Raw genomic sequence first — 22,582 nt, 5'->3', positions numbered from 1 at the left:
AACAGGGTGTGAGGAAATATAGTCAGGGTAGTTATGGGAGTCGGTGGGCCTATAATGAATATTAGTAGACAGCCTATCCCCAGAGATGGAGACAGAGAACTCGAGGAAGGGAAGGGAAGTGTCGGAAATAGACCATGCAAAGGAAAGAGAAGGGTGGAAATTGGAAACAAAGTTGATGAAGTTTTCCAATTCGGGGTGGGAGAAGGAAACGGCACCGATACAGTCATCAGTGTACCGGAAAAACAGGTGAGGGAGGAAGCCTCAGTAGAACTGGAACAAGGAATGTTCAACATATCCCACAAAAGGACAGGCATAACTAGGACCCAATATGCAGTTATTACTCTTTTAAAGGAGTAAAGAAGGAGAAAAACTGAGGGATTCAGATAAATAAGGTTTGGAACAATACTGTAAAATTCTATGATTTCAGACCGCGCTGAACATTTGGGATAGAAATAAACAAAGATTAAATCTTCCCGAATCATTTAATGAGTCACTACTCAGAGCAAGAAGAGAAATTCCTTCCCTGTGACGGTTCAAGAGTTTTTTGTTGTTGTGAGAAACAGCCAATCACTGAGAGTCTCAGTGAATAATGTCAGGTGACAACAGCCCATAATAGTCCGATTGGTGAATGTCGCCCATCAGTCTCACACTGTACGAGGAGAATGTAAGGCTCTCCCCTCTCCTCCCCCTCCTCACCATTGAGAGGCTGGCTCTCGGCAGAAAGTTGTAGTCTGGAAATCAGACCCTGATTGATCCGCCTTTTGTCCATCTTCACCGTCATGAACAGAAACTTCCGCAAAAACCGGGTTCCAGTTGGAGTTCTGGTGCTGTTGATGTTGTGTGAGTTTATTTATCTGATCAGACACCTTGTTTCACCAATCTCTTAATACCTTGTGGTTGTTGAGTGATTTTGTTTTGTTCACAGCCGTTCAGTGTGAGGATCAGAGCTCACACCCTGAGCAGGTGGTTTCTCGGGAAGGGGAACGGGCTGAACTGGACTGCCGGCTCTCCATTGCTGCTCGGGATACTGTAGGCTGGTACAGACAAACATTGAAAGGGGCACCGACATTTATCAGCTCCATATACCAGGGGACTGAGACTACTGGACGCTACACACTGTCCTTGGACCGAGTAAAGAAGTCCAACACCATTTCTATAGATGGCACCGAGGCCCAGGACGCGGGACTATATCACTGTGCCGTGGGGACACAGTGAGTCAAAGAGCACATCCAGATGCACAATATCTTGTTTGCTGCCGTGTCTCCGCTGCACAGTTAACCTTTCCCCAAACCAAGTCATTTAGACATGCTGGTGATATTCAGAAATGTTACAGGCCCGTGTTTAAACTTCAACCTAGATAAAGTTTCAACATTCTATAGCTGTTACTGCAAATACAGTACATCGAAATATGTTGACTAAGATATTCTATGTTTGGTTGCACAACATACAGAGTAAATAGATGGACAGACATGGAACACTGCATCACACACACAGAGATAGATACATAGATTAATACAACAAGAGCCAGAGGAAGGTTGATTAATATATACAGCGTGAGAGATAGATACAGCTAGGCGGATAGATATATAGATAAATTGAGCAAGAGAAAGGCTGAGATAGATTAATATATTATAGATGGAAAGATCGCTATGGCTAGGTGGATAGATAGATAAATAGATAGATATATCGATATATAGATAGAGAAATAAGTAGATAGATCGATGGAGAAATGTGTAGATTAGTCAATTTTGCCCGTATCCACCACATTGTATTTAATTCTCCTTTTATGTATCATTCTGTTAATTTTTGCTCTTGCTTTGACAGGTGTTCTTTGTCACTCAGAGACATTGCAGATATCTATGCATCAAGGAACCGAAGGACAAACCATTTCACTTCATCACAACGCTACTTTAGCTGGAAATGATCTTGTATTCTGGTACCGGCAGTTCTCCAATCAAGCTCCCCAACATCTCCTCTCCACATACAGCGATGAGAAAGTTGAGGGAAGGTTTAAAATATCTGTGGACCGTGAGAAAGGCACCACCACTCTCACCGTTAACACGGCTCGGCTGTCAGACGCTGCGGTGTTTTACAGTGCAGTGAGACACGGTGAAACATAGATGTGAGGAGCCTGTACAATAACTCACTCAGCATGGAGTGAGAGGAGAGGAGCAGTTCACAGGTCACAGAAGCTAGTGCGAAACAAGCAAAATCAGCAATAAGGTTATTTAAATGAGTAAATTACATCATCAAAGTAATTATTTTCAATGCAATAAACTAATATGTACTGTTTAGTTGGAAATACGTTTATTTTTCGCAATTTCATGCATAGTCCTGTCCGATCCAGGCAGAACCTCTCTGTATATTATCTCGTGCTGTAACTGCCCTGGAGTGATTGTTGGGACAGTGCAGAGAAAGATTTACTCTGTATCTAACGCGTGATGTACCTGCCCTCAGAGAGTTTACTGGGATATTGTAAATGGAGTTTTACTCTGTATCTAACCCATACGGCACCTGCTCTGGGAGTGTTTGATACAACAGTGTATATGGATCTTTATTCAATATTTATCCCCTATAGCACCTGCTCTGGGAGTGTTTGATGGGGCAGTGCACAGGGGTCTTTACTCTACATCTAACCCATACTGTACCTGCTCTGGGAGTGTTTGATACAACAGTGTATATGAATCTTTATTCAATATTTATCCCATATAGTACCTACTCTGGGAGTGTTTGGTGGGGCAGTGTAAAGGCAGCTTTGCTTCCTCACTCATGATGCTCCCGAATGGGATGGTTTATATTTATATGCGTGTGTGAGTGTGCGCGTGTGTGTGTGTGTGTTTTGTTCCAATATACAGATAAAACCTCAACAGCAAAATATTGATCACTTTCGTGTCATAGAGTTACTGAATATTGCTTGATCTCCGTATTTGATAATTTGAGAGGTCGAAAGTCTTCCACTGTTATGACATTAAAAATCCAGGCAGATGAATTGAGCAATTATTAACGTAAAGTCCGTCTAATGTATGCAATTGAACATGTAATGTGTTAGTGACTTGGGCACACCAGAAAACTGAGACACGAAATCTCAGAATTAACACAAAATATTAACGGTAGTAACAGTAAAACAATAAAATCGCAGCAGTCACAGTGATAATAAAAATAAAACAATGACAACTATTGTACTCTAACGTAATAACAGCTCAACATGATCATGCAACAGTTTCACTCATAAATTGAGAATCCAAATGTTTCACAGACAGGATTCCATTTACCACCTGACGCCACTGGATGGCGCTCCAGCACCTCATTTTTGCCCAAAAGTTGCAGAGCCGTCAGTTTATTGGCTTCACAGGTGACAGCTGGAGATTACAGGAAACATTCCTGTGTGATAACACCGCAAACGGCGAGAGCAAATGACAGGTCTTATGGCATTGTTGACTGAGACAGTGAACTGTCGGAATCATTGTTTTTCATTAATCTAATGCCACTGTCGCCCGAAGATGAAAGACAACAATTCTTCCGTTCAAAATGGTTCTTAATAATACATAAACAGACAAATATGCAGACAATTGCATCGATTGTTTTGTGACCGGATGTTGCTTCATTATTGACCATAAATTGAAATAATCTGGAAAGTTCCTGGACTTCCAAATCCTCTTACTCCTCCACAAGTGTCAGATTGGCAAAACTTTCTGTCAGACAATTAAACATTCTCACCTCACTCTGCGTAAATAATATTTCCTGCATTGGAACAGCGACTACACCTGCAAAATGCTTCTTTAGCTGCAAGATGCTTTTGAACGTTCTGAAGCCGTGAATGGCGCGATATTTGAAACGTCTGTCCCTTTCTGTTATATAAAAAAAAACTTCAATGTTATTTAACACTGTAGGGGTTAAATATATTATCCGCCTGTTATCACGGAGACCAGTAGAATTACTTTATTCCCTTTCTTTGCTTCAATCCATCTTTGGTTGATGAGCAGTCACCGCCTCCTGTGATGTCCCGGATTCGGTCTCCAATCTGCTCAGAGACTCTCTCCGCTCAAAAGCACCCTCTCAGTCTTTTTTATTCTTTCATGGGATGTGATGGTCTCAGGACAGGGCAGCATTTGCTTCCCATCCCTAACTGCCCCGAAGGAGGTGGCGAGCTAGCAGTTTGGACAGGCCATCTGGTGCGGGTACACCCACAGAGTTTTTAGGGAGGGAGTTCCAGGATTTTGACCAAGCAACAGTGGTGCTGCCGAAGGAGTCTTAGCAAGTTGCTGCAGTGCATCTTGTAGATGGTACACACTTGTGCCACTGTGCCTTGGTGCTGTGGGGCCTAAATGCTCAAGGAGGTGGATAGGTGCCAATCAAGCGGGCCGCTTTATCCTGGATGGTGTCGAGCTTCTCGAGTGGTGTTGGAGATGCACCCATTCAGGCAAGTGCAGAGTATTCCAATACACTCCTGACTTGTGCCTTGTGGACAGGTACTTTGCATCGGTATTCACCGAGGAGAGGGACATGACGGATGTTGAGGTTAGGAACAGATGTTTGATTACTCTAGGTCAAGTCGGCATAAGGAGGGAGGAAGTGTTGGGTATTCTAAAGGGCATTAAGGTGGACAAGTCCCCAGGTCCGGATGGGATCTATCCCAGGTTACTGAGGGAAGCGAGAGAGGAAATAGCTGGGGCCTTAACAGATATCTTTGCAGCATCCTTAAACACGGGTGAGGTCCCGGAGGACTGGAGAATTGCTAATGTTGTCCCCTTGTTTAAGAAGGGTAGCAGGGATAATCCAGGTAATTATAGACCGGTGAGCCTGACGTCAGTGGTAGGGAAGCTGCTGGGGAAGATACTGAGGGATAGGATCTATTCCCATTTGGAAGAAAATGGGCTCATCAGTGATAGGCAACATGGTTTTGTGCAGGGAAGGTCATGTCTTACCAACTTAATAGAATTCTTTGAGGAAGTGACAAAGTTGATTGATGAGGGAAGGGCTGTCGATGTCATATACATGGACTTCAGTAAGGCGTTTGATAAGGTTCCCCATGGCAGGCTGATGGAGAAAGTGAAGGCGCTTGGGGTCCAAGGTGTACTAGCTAGATGGATAAAGAACTGGCTGGGCAACAGGAGACAGAGAGTAGCAGTAGAAGGGAGTTTCTCAAAATGGAGACGTGTGACCAGTGGTGTTCCACAGGGATCCGTGCTGGGACCACTGTTGTTTGTGATATACATTAATGATTTGGAGGAAAGTATAGGTGGACTGATTCGCAAGTTTGCAGACGACACTAAGATTGGTGGAGTAGCAGATAGTGAAGGGGACTGTCAGAGAATACAGCAGAATATAGATAGATTGGAGAGTTGGGCAGAGAAATGGCAGATGGAGTTCAATCAGGGCAAATGCGAGGTGATGCATTTTGGAAGATCCAATTCAAGAGTGAACTATACAGTAAATGGAAAAGTCCTGGGGAAAATTGATGTGCAGAGAGATTTGGGTGTTTAGGTCCAATGTTCCCTGAAGGTGGCAATGCAGGTCAATAGAGTGGTCAAGAAGGCATACGGCATGCCTTCCTTCATCGGACGGGGTATTGAATACAAGGGTTGGCAGGTCATGTTACAGTTGTATAAGACTTTGGTTCGGCCACATTTGGAATACTGCGTGCAGTTCTGGTCGCCACATTACCAAAAGGATGTAGACGCTTTGGAGAGGGTGCAGAGGAGGTTCACCAGGATGTTGCCTGGTATGGAGGGCGCTAGCTATGAAGAGAGGTTGAGTAGATTAGGATTATTTTCATTAGAAAGACGGAGGTTGAGGGGGGACCTGATTGAGGTGTACAAAATCATGAGAGGTATAGACAGGGTGGATAGCAAGAGGCTTTTTCCCAGAGTGGGGGTTTCAATTACTAGAGGACACGAGTTCAAAGTGAAAGGGGAAAAGTTTAGGGGGGATATGCGTGGAAAGTTCTTTACGCAGAGGGTGGTGGGCACCTGGAACGCATTGCCAGCGGAGGTGGTAGATGCGGGCACGATGGAGTCTTTTAAGATGTATCTAGACAGATACATGAATGGGCAGGAAGAAAAGAGATACAGAACCTTAGAAAATAGGCGACATGTTTAGAGAGAGGATCTGGATCGGCGCAGGCTTGGAGGGCCGAAGGGCCTGTTCCTGTGCTGTAATTATCTTTGTTCTTTGTTCTTTGTTCTTTCTTTGAGGTGCGTTACTCTCCGCAGAATTCTCAGCCTTTGACCTGCTCTTGTAGCCACCGTATTTATTCGACCAGTAGTTAGGTTCCTGGTCAATTTTAACACCCAGGATGTTGATAGTGGGTCAGTCAGCGATGGTAATGCCATTGAATGTCAAGGGGAGATGGCTAGATTGTCTCTTGTTGGAGATGGTCATTGCCTGGCACTTGCGTACGCGAAAGTCACTTGCCACTTATCAGCCCAAGCCTGAATGTTATCCATGTCTTGCTCCATGTGGGCACAGACTACTTTAGTATCAGAGGAGTTGAATGGTACTCAACACTGCAATCATCAGTGAACATCGCCACTTCTGACTTAATGATGGAGGGAAGATCATTGATGAAGCAGCAGAAGATGTTTGGGCCTAGGACACACCCTGGAGCTGGAAAGATTGGCCTCGAACAAGCACAGCCATCTACCTTTGTACTTCTTTTGGGCCTCCTTATATCGAGAGACAATGGATACGCGCCTGGAGGTGGTCAGTGGTTTGTGAAGCAGCGCCTGGAGTGGCTATAAAGGCCAATTCTGGAGTGACAGGCTCTTCCACAGGTGCTGCAGAGAAATTTGTTTGTCGGGGCTGTTGCACAGTTGGCTCTCCCCTTGCGCATCTGTCTTTTTTCCTGCCAACTACTAAGTCTCTTCGACTCGCCACAATTTAGCCCTGTCTTTATGGCTGCCCGCCAGCTCTGGCGAATGCTGGCAACTGACTCCCACGACTTGTGATCAATGTCACACGATTTCATGTCGCGTTTGCAGACGTCTTTATAGCGGAGACATGGACGGCCGGTGGGTCTGATACCAGTGGCGAGCTCGCTGTACAATGTGTCTTTGGGGATCCTGCCATCTTCCATGCGGCTCACATGGCCAAGCCATCTCAAGCGCCGCTGACTCAGTAGTGTGTATAAGCTGGGGGTGTTGGCCGCTTCAAGGACTTCTGTGTTGGAGATATAGTCCTGCCACTTGATGCCAAGTATTCTCCGAAGGCAGCGAAGATGGAATGAATTGAGACGTCGCTCTTGGCTGGCATACGTTGTCCAGGCCTCGCTGGTTTCACATGCGTTCAAATCCTCTGAAGAAGGAATTTTCCTCCACACAAGATCAGGGGGCAGGTTGTTCAACCTTGCCCGTCAAAGAACGAAGTCCAAAGTACGGAAAGTCCTCATCAGAGAACTCCTCTTTGCTGACGATGCTGCTTTAACATCTCACACTGAAGAGTGCCTGCAGAGTCTCATCGACAGGTTTGCGGCTGCCTGCAATGAATTTGGCCTAACCATCAGCCTCAAGAAAACGAACATCATGGGGCAGGACGTCAGAAATGCTCCATCCATCAATATTGGCAACCACGCTCTGGAAGTGGTTCAAGAGTTCACCTACCTAGGCTCAACTATCACCAGTAACCTGTCTCTAGATGCAGAAATCAACAAGCGCATGGGTAAGGCTTCCACTGCTATGTCCAGACTGGCCAAGAGAGTGTGGGAAAATGGCGCACTGACACGGAACACCTTTGTACTAGATATGACTAAAACCAGTAGAGAGCTTTCCCCTGATTCCCATTCACTTCAATTTTACTGGGGCTCTTTTCTGCCACACTCCGTCAAATGCTGCCACCTCACCCGTGGAAATCACCTCCTTTGACTATGTTTGGATCCAGGCTTTCATGAGGACTGGAGCCGAGTGGCCCTGGCAGAACTCAAACGTAGCATCGTTGAGCAGGTTATTTCTGAGAAAGTGCCGCTTGACAGCACTGTCAATGACACCTTCCATTACTTTGCTGATGATTGAGAATGGACTGCTGGGGCGATAATTAGTCAGATTGGATGTGTCCTGTTTTTTATGGACAGGACATACCTGTGCAATTTTCCACATAGTCGGGTAGATGCTAATATCTTGGCTACGGATGCGGCTAGTTCTGGAGCACAAGTCTTCAGTACGACAGCTGGGATGTTGCAAGGGCCCAAAGACTTTGCTGTCTCAAATGCCTTCATCCATTTCTTGATATCACGTGGAGTGAATCAAATTAGCTGAATAATGGCTTGTGAGATGCTGCGAACCTCAGGAGGAGGCTGAGATAAATCAGCCACTAGGCATTTCTGGCTAAAAATGGCTCTGTAAATATTTCAGACTTGTCTTTCGCGTTCTTGTGCTGGGCTTTTCCATCTTCGAGGATGAGGATGTTTTTGGAGCCTCCTCCTCAGGTTATAATTGTTCACCGCCATTCACGATTGGATGTGGCAGGACTGCAGAGCTTTGATCTGATTCGTTTGTTGTGGGATTGCTTATCTCTGTCCATGGCATGCTGCTTCCGCTGTTTAGCACACATGTTGTTCTGTGTTGTCGCTTAACCGGGGTTGTACCTCACTTTTATGTCTGTCGGGATTAACAATGCGGGTCGCTATCGGCTGGAGGTTGAGTTTGGATTGACTCTGTTAATGACTGGGCTATGGAGGGCTGGAGCTTCCACAATTCACAACGGCTGGGAAGAGCCTCTATCTGTGGCACGAGCAGCACATGCTCACACCCACAGCCGGTTTAAGCACAGCTCTTTCTATACTCGCGCTGACCAAACCTGCGCTTTTGTAGATTAAGATTGAGTTGTTATTTTGATGGAAACCGAAGTCGGTTTTCCTTTGAATCGAGTCGTTCTTTTAAATGACTGGCAAACATGAGCAATGTGTGACGTCACACATAAATGGCGGACGCCGGTTTGCCCTGTTGTGGATGACGCCACACTACTTTCTTTACGTCACTACACCGTGATTGGATGTTTTCCCCCATTGATTCAGGGTCAGGGGGTCACGGACCGTCTCCAGGTTACATTCAGCCCATGTTACCCCTGACTCAGGGCAGTGACCGATGGGGCCAATCCTTGCATCTTAAAGAGCCGTGCACCCAGTGTGTCCGCGCGAGTCTGGGGAAAGGATGGAGACCGGGAGTCACAGTGATGGCGGCTAAAGATAAATGTAATGTCGAGGGCCGGGCGACCCTGAATGATGGTGGTGAGGGAGAAGCGGGGAGAGAGGTTTGGCAGGGAAAGAGTTCTAACATCAACGCCACCCATTCCCAACTATCATGCCGAGCACTTCAGAAGGAGCGTTCATACCATGGACTGCAGCGGTTCAAGAAGGCAGCTCACCACCACCTTCTCAAGAGCAATTTGGGATGGGCAACAAAATGCTGGTCTGGCCAGTGATGCCCACATCCCATGAATGAATAAAAAAAATCCCTCCCTTGTGATATTCAGTCACAGGAGACCCCGTGCCTGAATTTCTTGAGTTCAGATAAAAAGCGGCTCAGCATTAGAAGGAAAATACCGAAGACACTCGGGTCTGAACAGAAACCTCCGGCGATGTTCCCGTGGCCAGGAGAGAAACTTCAGGTCGTGAAGATTTGAAGCTCAGAGGCAGATCCCTGGTATGGAGTTTAGGTAGATGGGATGAGAGTGAATGGAGGAGGCAGAGAGGATCCCTGGGGTTATATTTTTTTAAATTTTAATTTAGAGATACAGCACTGAAACAGGCCCTTCGGCCCACCGAGTCTGTGCCGACCATCAACCACCCATTTCTACTAATCCTACACTAATCCCATATTCCTACCACATCCCCACCTGTCCCTATATTTCCCTACCACCTACCTATACTAGGGGAAATTTATAATGGCCAATTAACCTATCAACCTGCAAGTCTTTGGCATGTGGGAGGAAACCGGAGCACCCGGAGGAAACCCACGCAGACACAGGGAGAATTTGCAAACTCCACACAGGCAGTACCCAGAATTGAACCCGGGTCACTGGAGCTGTGAGGCTGCGGTGCTAACCACTGCGCCACTGTGCCGCCCATATGTTCAGTAAGGGAGCAGGGAGAGGCAATCCCTAGGACGATGTTCAGTGAGTTCTGGGAGATTGTATCAGAGGGAATATAGCAGGGAGAGAGGATCCCTGGGATGCTGATCAACGAGATGGTATCAGAGGGAATGGAGCGGAACAGAGATCACCAGGGAAACATTTATCAGAGGAGCAGGGATAATGGGTATAGCAGAAAAGGTAGAAGCAGATGGTGGGCATGTGTAGAACAGAAAAGTAGAGAGAATGTGTGTGTGTGTGTGTGTCTGACGGAAGAAATGGAGATTGTGAGTTGTGTGTAGAACCGAAAATGCAAAGATAGAGTCACTGCATCAGATTGGCCTCAGTCTCCTGGAAACATTCCCACGGTTTGTGCTCTCTGTTGTGTCTGTTAGGCCACAGGCTCTGGGAATCAACCCAGACAGTCTGCCTCCATGTTTGTCACATAGGCTTCAGGCTTTAGAAATCATTCCCAGGGGTTGTCTTCCTTGGTGTATTAGATGTGCCCCAGGGCTGTGGGATCATTCCCAGGGGTTGTCTTCCTTGGTGTATTAGATAGGCCCAAGGGCTGTGGGATCATTCCCAGGGTTTGTGCTTCCCGTTGTTTCAGATGTCCCCAGGCTATTGGAATAATTCCCAGATCTTGTGCTCGATGTTATATTTTGTCAGATATGCACCAGTCTCTCGGAATCATTCCCAGGGTTTATGCCTGTCATGTGTGTCTGTTATATATCTAACCCGTGCCACGCCTGTCCTGGAAGCGTTTAATGCGTTTATAGGGAGCTTTACCATGTCTTTCACCCATGCTGGATCAGTCCTAGGAGTATTTGATGGGACAGTGTACAGGGAGCTGTACTCTGTATCTAACCCCTGCTGTGTCTGCTGTGGGAGTGTTTGGTGAGCTAGTGTCGAGGCAGCTTTACTCTATCCCTAGCCTGTGCTGTCTCTGTCCTGGGAGTGCTTGATGGGATGATGGAGAGCGAAAAACCTCTCACTAAGCAGGTGGGGGAGAGGAACCTCTGAGCGGAGGCTTCTTCTGCCGAGGGCAGGAGGACAGACACAGATGGCTCCTGCAGATCTTTAACTGCAGAAAAATTAAAATAAATGTCAATAAACTGGAGAATTCAAGAAACAATGAAGCCGGTGGTTCGATGTGAGAGGAATGTGCTTGGTCCTGAATTTTAAAGGGTTTCCTTTTCCTCTCTGGGGCCTGTCCTGTTTACCAGCCCGGTGCAGAGGCGGATGCAATCCTTGTCGCTGGGAACTTGAAGGATTAGATTGGAAAATTACATAGAATGTATGCACATGAACAGGCCATTCGGCCAACTAGTTTGTGCTAGTGTTTGTGCTACACACGAATCTCTCCCACCTTACTTCATCTCTTTCTAATTCTGTCTCCCTCATCTACTTATCTAGCTTCACCTTAAATCCAATACCTCTGGTTCCAGAGGGTTCCGTTAGTGGAATTACAAATAAATTATCAGAATAATCCATTCAACCACTTAATATAAGGCGACCACACTTGGAATATTGTGTTCAGTTCTGGTCGCCTCATTATAGGAAGGATGTGGAAGCTTTAGAGAGGGTGCAGAGGAGATTTACCAGGATGCTGCCTGGACTGGAGGGCATGTCCTACGAAGAAAGATTGAGGGAGCTAGGGCTTTTCTCATTGGAGCGAAGAAGGATGAGAGGAGACTTGATAGAGGGGTACAAGATGATGAGAGGCATAGATAGAGTGGATAGTCAGAGACTTTTTCCCAGGGTGGAAGGGTCAGTTACTAGGGGACATAGGTTTAAGGTGCGAGGGGCAAAGTTTAGAGGGGATGTGCGAGGCAAGTTCTTTACATAGAGGGTGGTGAGTGCTTGGAACTTGTTGCCGGGGGAGGTGGTGGAAGCAGGTACTATAGCGACGTTTAAGAGGCATCTTGACAAATACATGAATAGGATGGGAATAGAGGGATACGGTCCCGGAAGTGCAGAAGGTTTTAGTTTAGACAGGCATCAAGATCGGCGCAGGCTTGGAGGGCCGAATGGCCTGTTCCTGTGCTGTACTGTTCTTTGTTCTTTGTTCTTTGAAGTGAGGGCAGCGAAACAGTTCCTCACAAACGGATTCTGCATGTGATAACACTGCCTGTTACAGGCCCACCCACAGCTTCCGTTTGCAGTTCTCACTCCGACCCGCCTTTGTCTGCCCTGTGTTATTGGAGAGATTGCAGCTGCCGCGGTTCCCTGATAGCACTGGTTGGTTCAGCAGTGCAGTGGGGCGGGGATCTGTTATTCAGCTACGGCGCAAGATTTCCCGGACTGCAGAGTTAAAGACTCAGGGAGCATCATGCGGAACCGTCTCTATCTATTCCTCGTAACTATATCACTTCTCAGTAAGTATTTTGGCCCAGTAAAAATCCATTCTCCGGCTGACTGCTGTAACCTACATATTATTGTTTGTAAACGGCGAAGTTGGGTCAAAGTTGGGTCAAACCCATTTCGAATCTTATTCTCTTTTCCGACAAGTTTTGAACCTGAATATTAAACATCTGTGTGTTTGATCCTTTCCTGTTTGAACATGTTTTTCAGATCTGAGTCATGGAGATTCTGTCACTCAGCCGCTGTCCTCAGGTGTTAAGACAGAAGGACAAGCGGTCACTTTAAACTGTACCTATAATACTACACGGGGCGGCAGCTATAATTTGTACTGGTACCGGCAACAGCCAGACACACAACCTGAGTTTATTCTGATGAAATACGCAAGTGGTTCTGAAGATAAAGCAGAGTTTGCCAAAATCCGCTTCTCAGCACAACTCGACCGCTTGGCAAAATTCACCAGTTTAACCATCTCAGGGCTGCAGCTGACCGACACTGCAGTTTATTACTGCGCCCTGAGGCTCACACTGATGGAAATCAGGTAAATGCTCGTACAGGAACTCCCGCCGCTATGTAGATCGTAAGCGCCGCCAGCTGAAGTCAGTTATAAGGGCGGTGAAGTGTGAAAATCGAAGCAAAATAATTATTTAGAATATTTGTCATTTTCTAATGTTAAATCACAATATCAGCTACATCTGTCAGTAATGAAACTATCATCGATTGTTGTAGAAGCCCATCTGGTTCACTAATGTCCTTTAGGGAAGGAAATCTGCCGTCCTTACCTGGTCTGGTCCATATCTGACTCCAGACCCACAGCAATGTGGTCGATTCTGAACTGCCCTCTGAAATGGCCAAGCAAGTCACTCAGTTTTCGAGGGCAAATAGGGATGGGCAACAAATGCTGGCCTTGCCAGCGACACCCACCTCCATAAAGGAATAAACAAAAATTAAACATTCTGTGTAGAGACCGATTCGGCATCATTGAATATAATCCCACAACTGAGCAATGTTGAAGCTATTCTCACAGCAAAGACTACACTCGCGGAGTGACTGGCTCCTCAGTCGGATACTTTATGCTGTGACCGTCAGTATCTCTGATCAAACCCGCTATCCAATGGGAATTATAGAGACAGACTCTGCAATAATCCTGCCCGCGGCAGCCCCGCTCACAGCCTCCATTTGCTGCTCTCACTCCGACCCGCCTTTGCCTGCCCTGTGTTATTATAGAGATTGCTGCAGCTGTTCCGGAACTGTAAACAGGAGGAATGTTTTTGTACAGTGACTGCCGCGTTTCCTCTCACTGTGCGGCTCTATCGCACAGTAATACACCGCCATATCCGCGCTCTCCGTGTTTTCAATAACCAGTTGGCCGCGTTTGGCCGCAGTGGAAAGATCCAATTTAAATCGCCCACTTCTCTCCCTCCCAGCTGATGCTCGCCTTATGACCCACTCCAGTCCGTGACCGGATTTCTGTTTGTACCAATGCATGCCGTAAATGCTCGACATTTCATAGCTGCAGTTCAGCTGCACCGAATCCCCGCTCTGGACTGTTCGCGCAGCCGGAGACTGGAACACTCGGTCCGAGAGGCATCGACCTGTAAAAGCATTCAGATCATTAAACGCTGAAGCAACGTGAATAAAAAAAAGAATCACCGCGGGTTATTGAATACGGCTCCTGTACCTACATGTTAGCAGCGTCAAAATGACGGATAATAGATTCATTTGTACCGAGTAATACATCCTTGTAATTAACATTTCAGGAAGGAAACGCGACACTGTTCGCAGCAGAAGAATACGAACCGAGTGAAGACACTGAACAGTCGGCATATTAAAGTCAGCGTCAACCAAAGTCTCAGTCACGTGGGTTTGCTGTTCTTGGATTGGCTGGAACTGGATATTGTACACGCGACGTACATACGAACATACGAACTTACGAATTAGGAAGAGGAGGAGGCCATTCGGCTCCTTCGAACCTACTCCACCATTCTATAATATCATGGCTGATCTGATTGTGGCCTCAACACCACTTTCCTCCCGACCCCGTGCCCCCGCTACTCTTTGACTCCCGTACTAGTCAAGAATTCATCTACGTCAGCCTTAAAAATATTCAATGACCCTCCCTCTACCACTCGCTGGGGAAGAGAATTCCAAAGACTCACAACCCTCTGAGAAAAAAAAAAATCCTCATCTCTGTCTTAAATGGGCGACCCCTTATTATAATCAAGATGCATTGAAGAAACGCACCAAGGCTCCTTAGACAGCACCTTCCAAACCCGTGACCTCTACCAACTAGAAGGACAAGGGCAACAAATGGATGGGAACACCACCACCTGCAAGTTCCCCTCCCAGTCACACAGTATCCTGACTTGGAACGAAATCACCATTCCTTCACTGTCGCTGGGTCAAAATCCTGGAACTCTCTTCCTAATAGCACTGTGGGTGTACCTACCTCACATGGACTTCAAGAAAGCAGCTCACCACCACCTTCTCAAAGGTAATTAGGAATGGACAATAAATGATGGCCTGGCCAGCGATGCCCACATCACATGAATGAATTTTTAAAAAACGTTAAAGGCTGTGCAGAGACCATTCACACGACTGATACCTGGGATGGGGCGCCTGGGGTGAGGTTATCTTATGAAGAAAGGTTGGACAGGTTGGGTCTGTATCCATTGGAGTTTAGAAGAATGAGAGGTGAACCTATTGAAAAAATGTTAGATATAGAGGGGAATTGACAGGGTGGATGTTGAAAGGCTGTTTCCCCTTGTGGGAGAGACTAGTACTCGGGGACACAGTTTAATAATAGATACACACAGCTGCCACTGTGCGTCGGTGGTGGAGGGAGTGAACGTTTGTAGATTTGGTGCCAATCAATTGGGTTGCTTTGTTCTGGATGGTGTTGAGCTGCTTGAGTGTTGTTGGAGCTGCATCCGTCCAGGCAAGTGGAGAGTATTCTATCACACTCCTGACTTGTGCCTTGTAGATGGTGGGCAAGCTTTGGGGAGTCAGGAGATGAGTTACTAGCCTCAGGATTCCTAGCCTCTGGCCTGCTCTTGTAGCCATAGTATTTATATGGCTACTCCAGTTCAGTTTCTGGTGAATGGTAGCCGCTAGGATGTTGATAGTGGGGGATTCAGCGATGGTAATGCCATTGAATGCCAAGGGGAGATGGTTAGGTTCTCTCCTGTTGGAGATGGTCATTGCCTAGCACTTGTGTGGCACGAATGTTACTTATCAGCCTAAGCCTGGATATTGTCCAGGTCTTGTTGCATTTCTACATGGACTGCTTCAGTATTTGAGGAGTCACGAATGGTGCTGAACATTGTGCAATCATCAGCGAACATCTGCACTTCTGACCTTATGGATTGAAGGAAGGTCATTGATGAAGCTGCTGAAGATAGTTGGGCCTAGGACACTACCCTGAGGAACTCCTGCAGTGATGTCCTGGAGCTGAGATGATTCACCTCCAACAATCACAACCATCTTCCTTTGCGCTAGTTATGACTCCCACCAGCGGAGAGTGTTCCCCTGATTCCCATTGACATTTGTTTTGCTAGGGCTCCTTGATGCCATAATCTGTCAAATGTTGTCTAGATGTCAAGGGCAATCACTCTCACCTCACCTCTTGAATTCAGCTCTTGTGTTCATGTTTGAACCAAGGCTGAAATAAGGCCAGAAGCTAAGTGGCCCTGGCGAACCCAAATTGAACGTCACTTAGCAGGTTATTGCTTAGCGCTTGACAGCACTGTCAATGACACCTTCCACCACTTTACTGATGATTGAGAGTAGACTGATGTGGCGGTAATTGGCCTGGTTGGACTTGTCCTGCTTTTTGTGCATAGGATATACTTGGGCAATTTTCCACATTGCCGGGTAGATGCCAGTGCTGTAGCTGTACAGGAACAGCTTGGCTAAGGGCACGGCAAGTTCTGGAGCACAAGCCTTCAGTACTATTGCTGGAATATTGTCAGGGCCCATAGCCTTTGCAGTATCCAGTGTCTTCAGTCATTTCTTGATATCATGTGGAGTGAATCGAATTGGCTGAAGTCTGGCATCTGTGATGCTGGGGACTACAGGAGGAGGCCGAGGTGGATCATCAACTCGGCACTTCTGGCTGAAGATTGTTGCAAATGCTTCAGCATTATCTTTGCACTGATGTGCTGGGCTCCCCCATCATTGAGGATGGGGATATTTGTGGAGCCACCTCCTCCAGTTAGTTGTTTAATTGTCCTCCACCATTCACGGCTGGATGTGGCAGCACAGCAGAGCTTAGATCTGATCCGTTGCTTATGGGATCGCTTAGCTCTGTCTATCGCATGCAGCATATACTGTTTGGCATGCAAGTAGTCCTGGGTTGTAGCTTCACCAGGTTGACACCTCATTTTGAGGTATGCCTGGTGCTGCTGCTGGCATGCTCTCCTGCACTCTTCATTGAATCAGGGTTGGTCTCCCTTTCTGAAATAAGGAGACAAAACATGTACACAGTACTGCTGATGTCGTCTCGCCAATACCCTATATAACTGTAGCAAAAATCTTTAGTTTTATATTCCATTCCCCTTGCAATAAAGACAAAATTCCAATTGCCTTCCTAATCACTTGATGTATCTGCAGACCAACCTTTTGTGATTTATGCAGTAAGACACCCAAATCCTTCTGACCCTCAGAGTCCTGCAATCTCTCTCCATTTAAATAATATACCACTTTACTATTCTCCCTGCCAAAGTGGTCCACTCACTTAACCTATCTATATCTCTTTACAGACTGCTTTTGTCCTCTTTACAACTTGCTTTCCTTCCGATCTTTGTGTCATCAGAAAATTTAGCAACCATACATTCGGTCCCTTCATTCATGTCATTGATATAAATTGTAAATAGTTGATGCCCCAACACTGATCCCTGTGGCACTCCACAAATGTAAAGAGGTAGTTTATTGATTCGCTGCTCCATTCGCCAATGGTTTATATCTGGACTTGTCAGTTGTCTAATGATCAGCTTATTCCTCTCCTCCTTGTGGAGGGAATTGAGGGGAATCCCATCCCTTTGTGATAATGACTCTGTAAAGGGGCAGAAAGTACTCAGCAGGTCTGGAAGCATCTGTGGAGAGAGAAGCAAAGTTAACGTTTCAGGTCAGTGACCTTGCATCAGAACTGCTGAGTATTTCCAGAACTCTTTTGGTTTTATTTCAGATTTCCAGCATCTGCAACATTTTGCTTTTATTTTAATTTACTCTAAAGGGGCAGACCTGGCGCTGGGTGTTCGAATTCAGTAAAATCCTTTCCTTATCGAATGAATGGAGCATGTGGAACTGTACCTCACAAATAAATCAACACATTCATGACAGTCTGAATAACCCTTTCCTTACCGAATGAATGGAGCATGTGGAACTGTACCTCTCAAATGATTCAATACATTCAGGGCCGTCTGAACAACCCTCTCCTTATAGGATGGATGGAGCTTGTGGAACTGTACCTCACAAAGGAATAAGCACAGGAGAGAAAAGTAGATATGCAGAGATTACCTGATAGGAACCTGTAGCAGATATTGCATTGGAGCGCTCAGTCTTTGTCTCACAGTGCCTCAGTGCTTGGTAGTACACTCCAATGTCTGATACCGCGGTGCTGTCAATACCAAGAATGTTATAGATTCTTGTTTGGTTAATTAGGAGTCTGAACCACGATTGGGGCCACGGTTCGGTATTTGTCTGTAGCAGTGGATACTCTCGGTGCCGCTGGTGGTTACACTGCACTGCATTTCAATCGATTGTCCCTCTTGTACAAACATCTGCTCTGGTTGGTGGATCAGAGTCTCACCGCTGATAACGGTCGATACCAAAGAGACATGGAAACGAGAAACGACAGAAACTGTTCTAACCACGAACGCTTTTGTGCACAAAACATTCGCCCAAAATCAAAGAAAATGAATAATTCATTCATTGTGTTTTCCTGGTTTCTGCGATCGGTACATCAGGAATATTACTGGAAAAACAAATTATTTTGGAATAATTCTGATGTGGCATTCATGATATTTTCTGTCAGGGATGAAGATAAATATCACTAAAATATTCACTGAGGGCCAGGGAACAATCCAATGCTGACGTGTTAGTCGTACTGACGCGCCCTCTGGTGGCCCTATTTGTCATTGTCAGAAACTCCCTCTCGAACAGCAGTGTGAGTGTACCTACACCACATGGACTGCAACGGTTCAAGAAGTCGGCTCACCACCACCTGCTCAAGGGAAATTAGATGTGGACAATAAATGCTGGCCCTGCTAGTGACATTCAAATCCCTAGAACAAGTGTAAAAAGGACTGCGATGTGTCGAGTCAGACACTTGTCCTTTGACCATCTTTGATCTGGATTCAAATCGAGCCTAGGCAAAGCGTAGTGAAGGCCTCCTCTCTCTGCTGGGAAACTGAGTGGGGCAGTGAGGCAGATGCTGACATTTCACCCTCTGGGATTTGTTTTGAAATCCAGTGGGTTCACAAAGGCTGGACATTTATTGTGCTTCATCGAGAATGATAAGGTCAGTTTCCTTAACACTGGTATTCGTCTCCGTTCAACTAGAGACAATAGAATGAGTAAAATGCGCATTTAATTTGGATAGGAAGTGTCATAAAATTAAGGAGAAGAGGTTTGAGGCTTGTTATTGTTGCAGATCCGTGATATAAATATGGCGCAGATTGCACTGGCAACACAGTATTGATTATCCTGCCTTCTATAATATTAACCGTCACCTAATCCCGGATAAGCTGCTGGGAATGGAATGCAAAATAAATATTTGGATATTTTTGGTGCATCGAAAGCTATTGATACATCAACGTGGCTGCACATTCATTGCTTTTCAAACCTGCTATTCAGCGGGAGGCGAAAGAAACACAGACAGACGAGTGGCAGACAGAGACAGAAACAGAGCTACAGGTACAGAGAGAAAGACTGAGGGAGAGACAGCGATAGAAAGACAGGTGGAGACATAGGGAGAAAGATTGTGGGAGAAACAGAGACGGGAATACAGAGATAGAAAGGGAGAAAGTCTGAGGGAAAAGCAGACAGAAGCAGAGAGAAAATCAATAATAGGAAGCGAGGTAGAGACAGGGGGATAAAAGGGGAGAAGAGTGAGAAAATGGCAGAGACAGAGAGGGAAATAGACGAAGATGCAGTGATGAAGAAACAGATGAATCAACAGGGAGACATACAGACTGAGAAAACTAGGGAAACGAAGGAAGAGCTAGCGAGGGGATCAGAGAGAGAGAGAGAGAGAGATAGTGAGATAAGAGAGAAAGACAGTGAGAAAAGCGATTACTAAAATGGAAGCTGGAATTCCATAAAAACAGTAACGTAGAGCTATAAAATAAACAGGTGATATGGAAAGGGCTTGTCTTGAAATATACTTTCAATTGAACTGCGGCTGCAGGGCAAGTGGCACAGGTTCCGTCCAGTAAAAGGTGACATTAGAACTGAGATCAGGAGATAACTGGTTACACAGAGAGTGGTCGACACTTGGAATGGAATCCGAGCCAAGTGATAGAATCAAAAAGCAATGAATTAAATTAGTGATAACTGAGTAAAGTGTAGGGGTGTGAGATTTTCTGGAAGAATTAATTAATTCGGGAAGAATAACCTTCCTCATTCCTCTTCAGTTCCGTGTGATCAACTGTGTTGCAGTGAACGATGAGGGAGCGCCCTCTGGCGGTGATGGCCCTCTACCTGGGAAATCAATGAATTCTCAAATCACTGAAGGGTGTTGTTGTATGATTATGTAGCATTATTCATGTTCTTCTGACTATTTATAAGCCAATACAACAAAATGCAGATAAACACGCACAAGACGTTAAAGCTATCTTCAGTTTAAATCCTGATGATACAGTTTGTTTATTTTTATTATCTAGTCGTAGCGGTGCAATATTGCTCTTTTGAAAATGAAACCACAAAGAATGTTATTCACCATGCCACATATAAAGAATGTAAACGTGACTCACGATTCACTCCTATCCGATATACTATGGGATTTTAATGAAACTGCTGTTACTTTAAACTTTCCTCTGAGCTGCGGTTATCTTTTATCCATTATAACTATTATTGGAGCACTCATTGAACCGAGAGACTGGGAGAAGTTGGATTTTCTACTTTCATGGAACATGGCAGAGAGAGACAGACAGGGACAGAGAAAACGAGAGAGGGAGATACTCAGAGACAGAGAGAATGACGATAAAGACATTGAAACCACGTTCCACATGGGCAGTGAATGCAGTGGAGAAAACAACACCAATTCGATGTTTAGCGCCGAGCCAACAAAGACGGAAGTCAGAGGGAATCCTGATCCAAACGTACAAAGCTCAGGTCGGAACACACCGTCGGAATTTGTTACTGAGATGGCGGGGCGGGGGAGGGGGAGGGGGTCATATAGAGAGTGAGAAAGAGGGAGTGAGAACGACAGCGAGTTAAACAGTCAAAGGGAGGGCGAGTTAAAAAGAGAAACACGGAAAGAAAAAGCAGGAATAAAAACAACTGCTGGAAATACTCAGCAGGTCTGGCAGCATCTGTGGAGAGAGAAGCAGAGTTAATGTTTCAGCTCAGTGACCCTTCTTCAGCAAAGGTGACTTTCCTCCTCGCACTGAATCAGATCTCGGACTTGGATTGTGAACAGATAATAGAACGGCAACAAAACTAATGACTAGTTTGGCAGAATGACGCATTTCTGTGTTGCAGATTCTTTGTAATTCTGTGTAATATTCCTCTAAATATGGGCTGCAGGCGGTTCCAATGGTCAGTGAGCAGCTCCTTTAATAGGAGCCTCCGGCACTGACAGCAGAACCACATTAACAATTTCCCCTTACTGCTCCACCTAACAGACTGACACTGTTAAAGGCCAATATTGGGTTTAATCCTCGTCCAGTTCCCTGTTATCAGGACAACAATTTCACTCATTTCCTGCTCCCCGCCCTGACGTCATGAATTGATGAACAAAGGCTCTGTGAGCTGATTGGATGAAATGGAGAACAAAAGACTGTGAGCTCATTGGGCGTCATCTATTGACTCTTTCACGAATGAACCAATCGATGGAGAGACTGGAAGATAATGAACATCTCCCCAACTCTTGACTGAAACAATTACGGATTCAACCCGATCTCTTCAAATCCGCCATCAACTCTCTGCAAATATGTTGTTTGTTACTTTGTATTCACTCCTCACAGCTGCAGCTCTCTTAACTGGTAAAGTTTGCAAGTTACACAATCTTCTGTTGCAGGCGTCACTGACATTCGTTTACTTTCTCACTATTTACAATGTGTTCCGTCACCTGATGATATTAGTTAGAATAAATTGGTAATAAAAGCTTAAAGTTCTGTATTTCTAAATTTCTGCAGGTGTTGGTGGTGCAGACTCGGTCTCACAGCAGCCCGTTACAGCGATGCAGACCGAAGGAGACTCGGTGACTATTAAATACAACTATTCGGCCAGTGCTGCTCCCGATTCCTTCCAACTGTACCGTCAGGGCCGGGATAAAGTTCCCACATTCCTCATGTACATCCCTCAATACGGAAAGGTTTTCAGAGCAGAGGGCGTTGGCAATCGATTTTCTGCATCTCTCAACACTTCGAAAAGGGAGGGGAATTTCACCATCCGCGACCTGCGGCTGTCTGACAGCGCGATGTATTACTGCGGGCTGAGAGACACAGTGACAGGAACCAGAGGCAGCCTCGTACAAAAACATTGCCTCAGTGTGACAACGTGAACGAAGCAGCGGACAGTGTGGGTGAAAGGCGGAATGTCAGTATTTATCACAGGAGAATGTTAGTGTAAAAGCAGACATATCGACAGCTATGCAACTAACAAAACAGCACAGGATTAATGTTTATTATTAATATCATTAATCTTGAAGTTAATTTCAGAATTGGATGTCGGATTAGAGTGTTCTTCCAAACCTCCTTAAATTTCAATCTTAGTCAAACAAATATAAAACTAGTTCGCATTCTGTGCCAGAGTCGCAATCAGACCTGGCGCGTCAGTCGGCAGGAAATGAACTGAAAGGAGGGATTACATTCAGTAACTAGTTAATAGACCATCGAGGAATAATGTTCGGAACAATGAAGTCCCCTCTGAACTATGACGCCGAGAAACTCAGGTCCTAAACTGTGGCGGAATCCCGGAGTGCTGACTGTGCCAG

At 45.7% G+C, this 22,582-nt stretch overlaps 3 gene segments (V, D, J or C); all 3 read left to right on the top strand.

The window, feature by feature from the left end:
- Positions 1 to 636: 636 nt before the first annotated feature.
- On the top strand, positions 637 to 1,307 carry LOC137349017 (T cell receptor alpha variable 4-like). The segment is given in 2 exon segments: positions 637 to 840; positions 926 to 1,307. Coding segments are annotated over 2 exon segments (351 nt in total).
- Positions 1,308 to 12,384: 11,077 nt separating this feature from the next.
- Positions 12,385 to 14,775, top strand: LOC137349015 (T cell receptor delta variable 1-like). The segment is given in 3 exon segments: positions 12,385 to 12,440; positions 12,637 to 12,964; positions 14,184 to 14,775. Coding segments are annotated over 3 exon segments (555 nt in total).
- A 6,762-nt stretch (positions 14,776 to 21,537) lies between these two features.
- On the top strand, positions 21,538 to 22,221 carry LOC137349016 (immunoglobulin lambda variable 6-57-like). The segment is given in 2 exon segments: positions 21,538 to 21,629; positions 21,783 to 22,221. Coding segments are annotated over 2 exon segments (420 nt in total).
- Positions 22,222 to 22,582: the final 361 nt, after the last annotated feature.

Source organism: Heterodontus francisci, chromosome 34 (genome assembly GCF_036365525.1).
Source record: "Heterodontus francisci isolate sHetFra1 chromosome 34, sHetFra1.hap1, whole genome shotgun sequence".
NCBI lineage: Eukaryota > Metazoa > Chordata > Chondrichthyes > Heterodontiformes > Heterodontidae > Heterodontus > Heterodontus francisci.
Note: the sequence above shows the minus strand (reverse complement) of the source record. Positions and strands in the feature narration are given on the sequence as shown.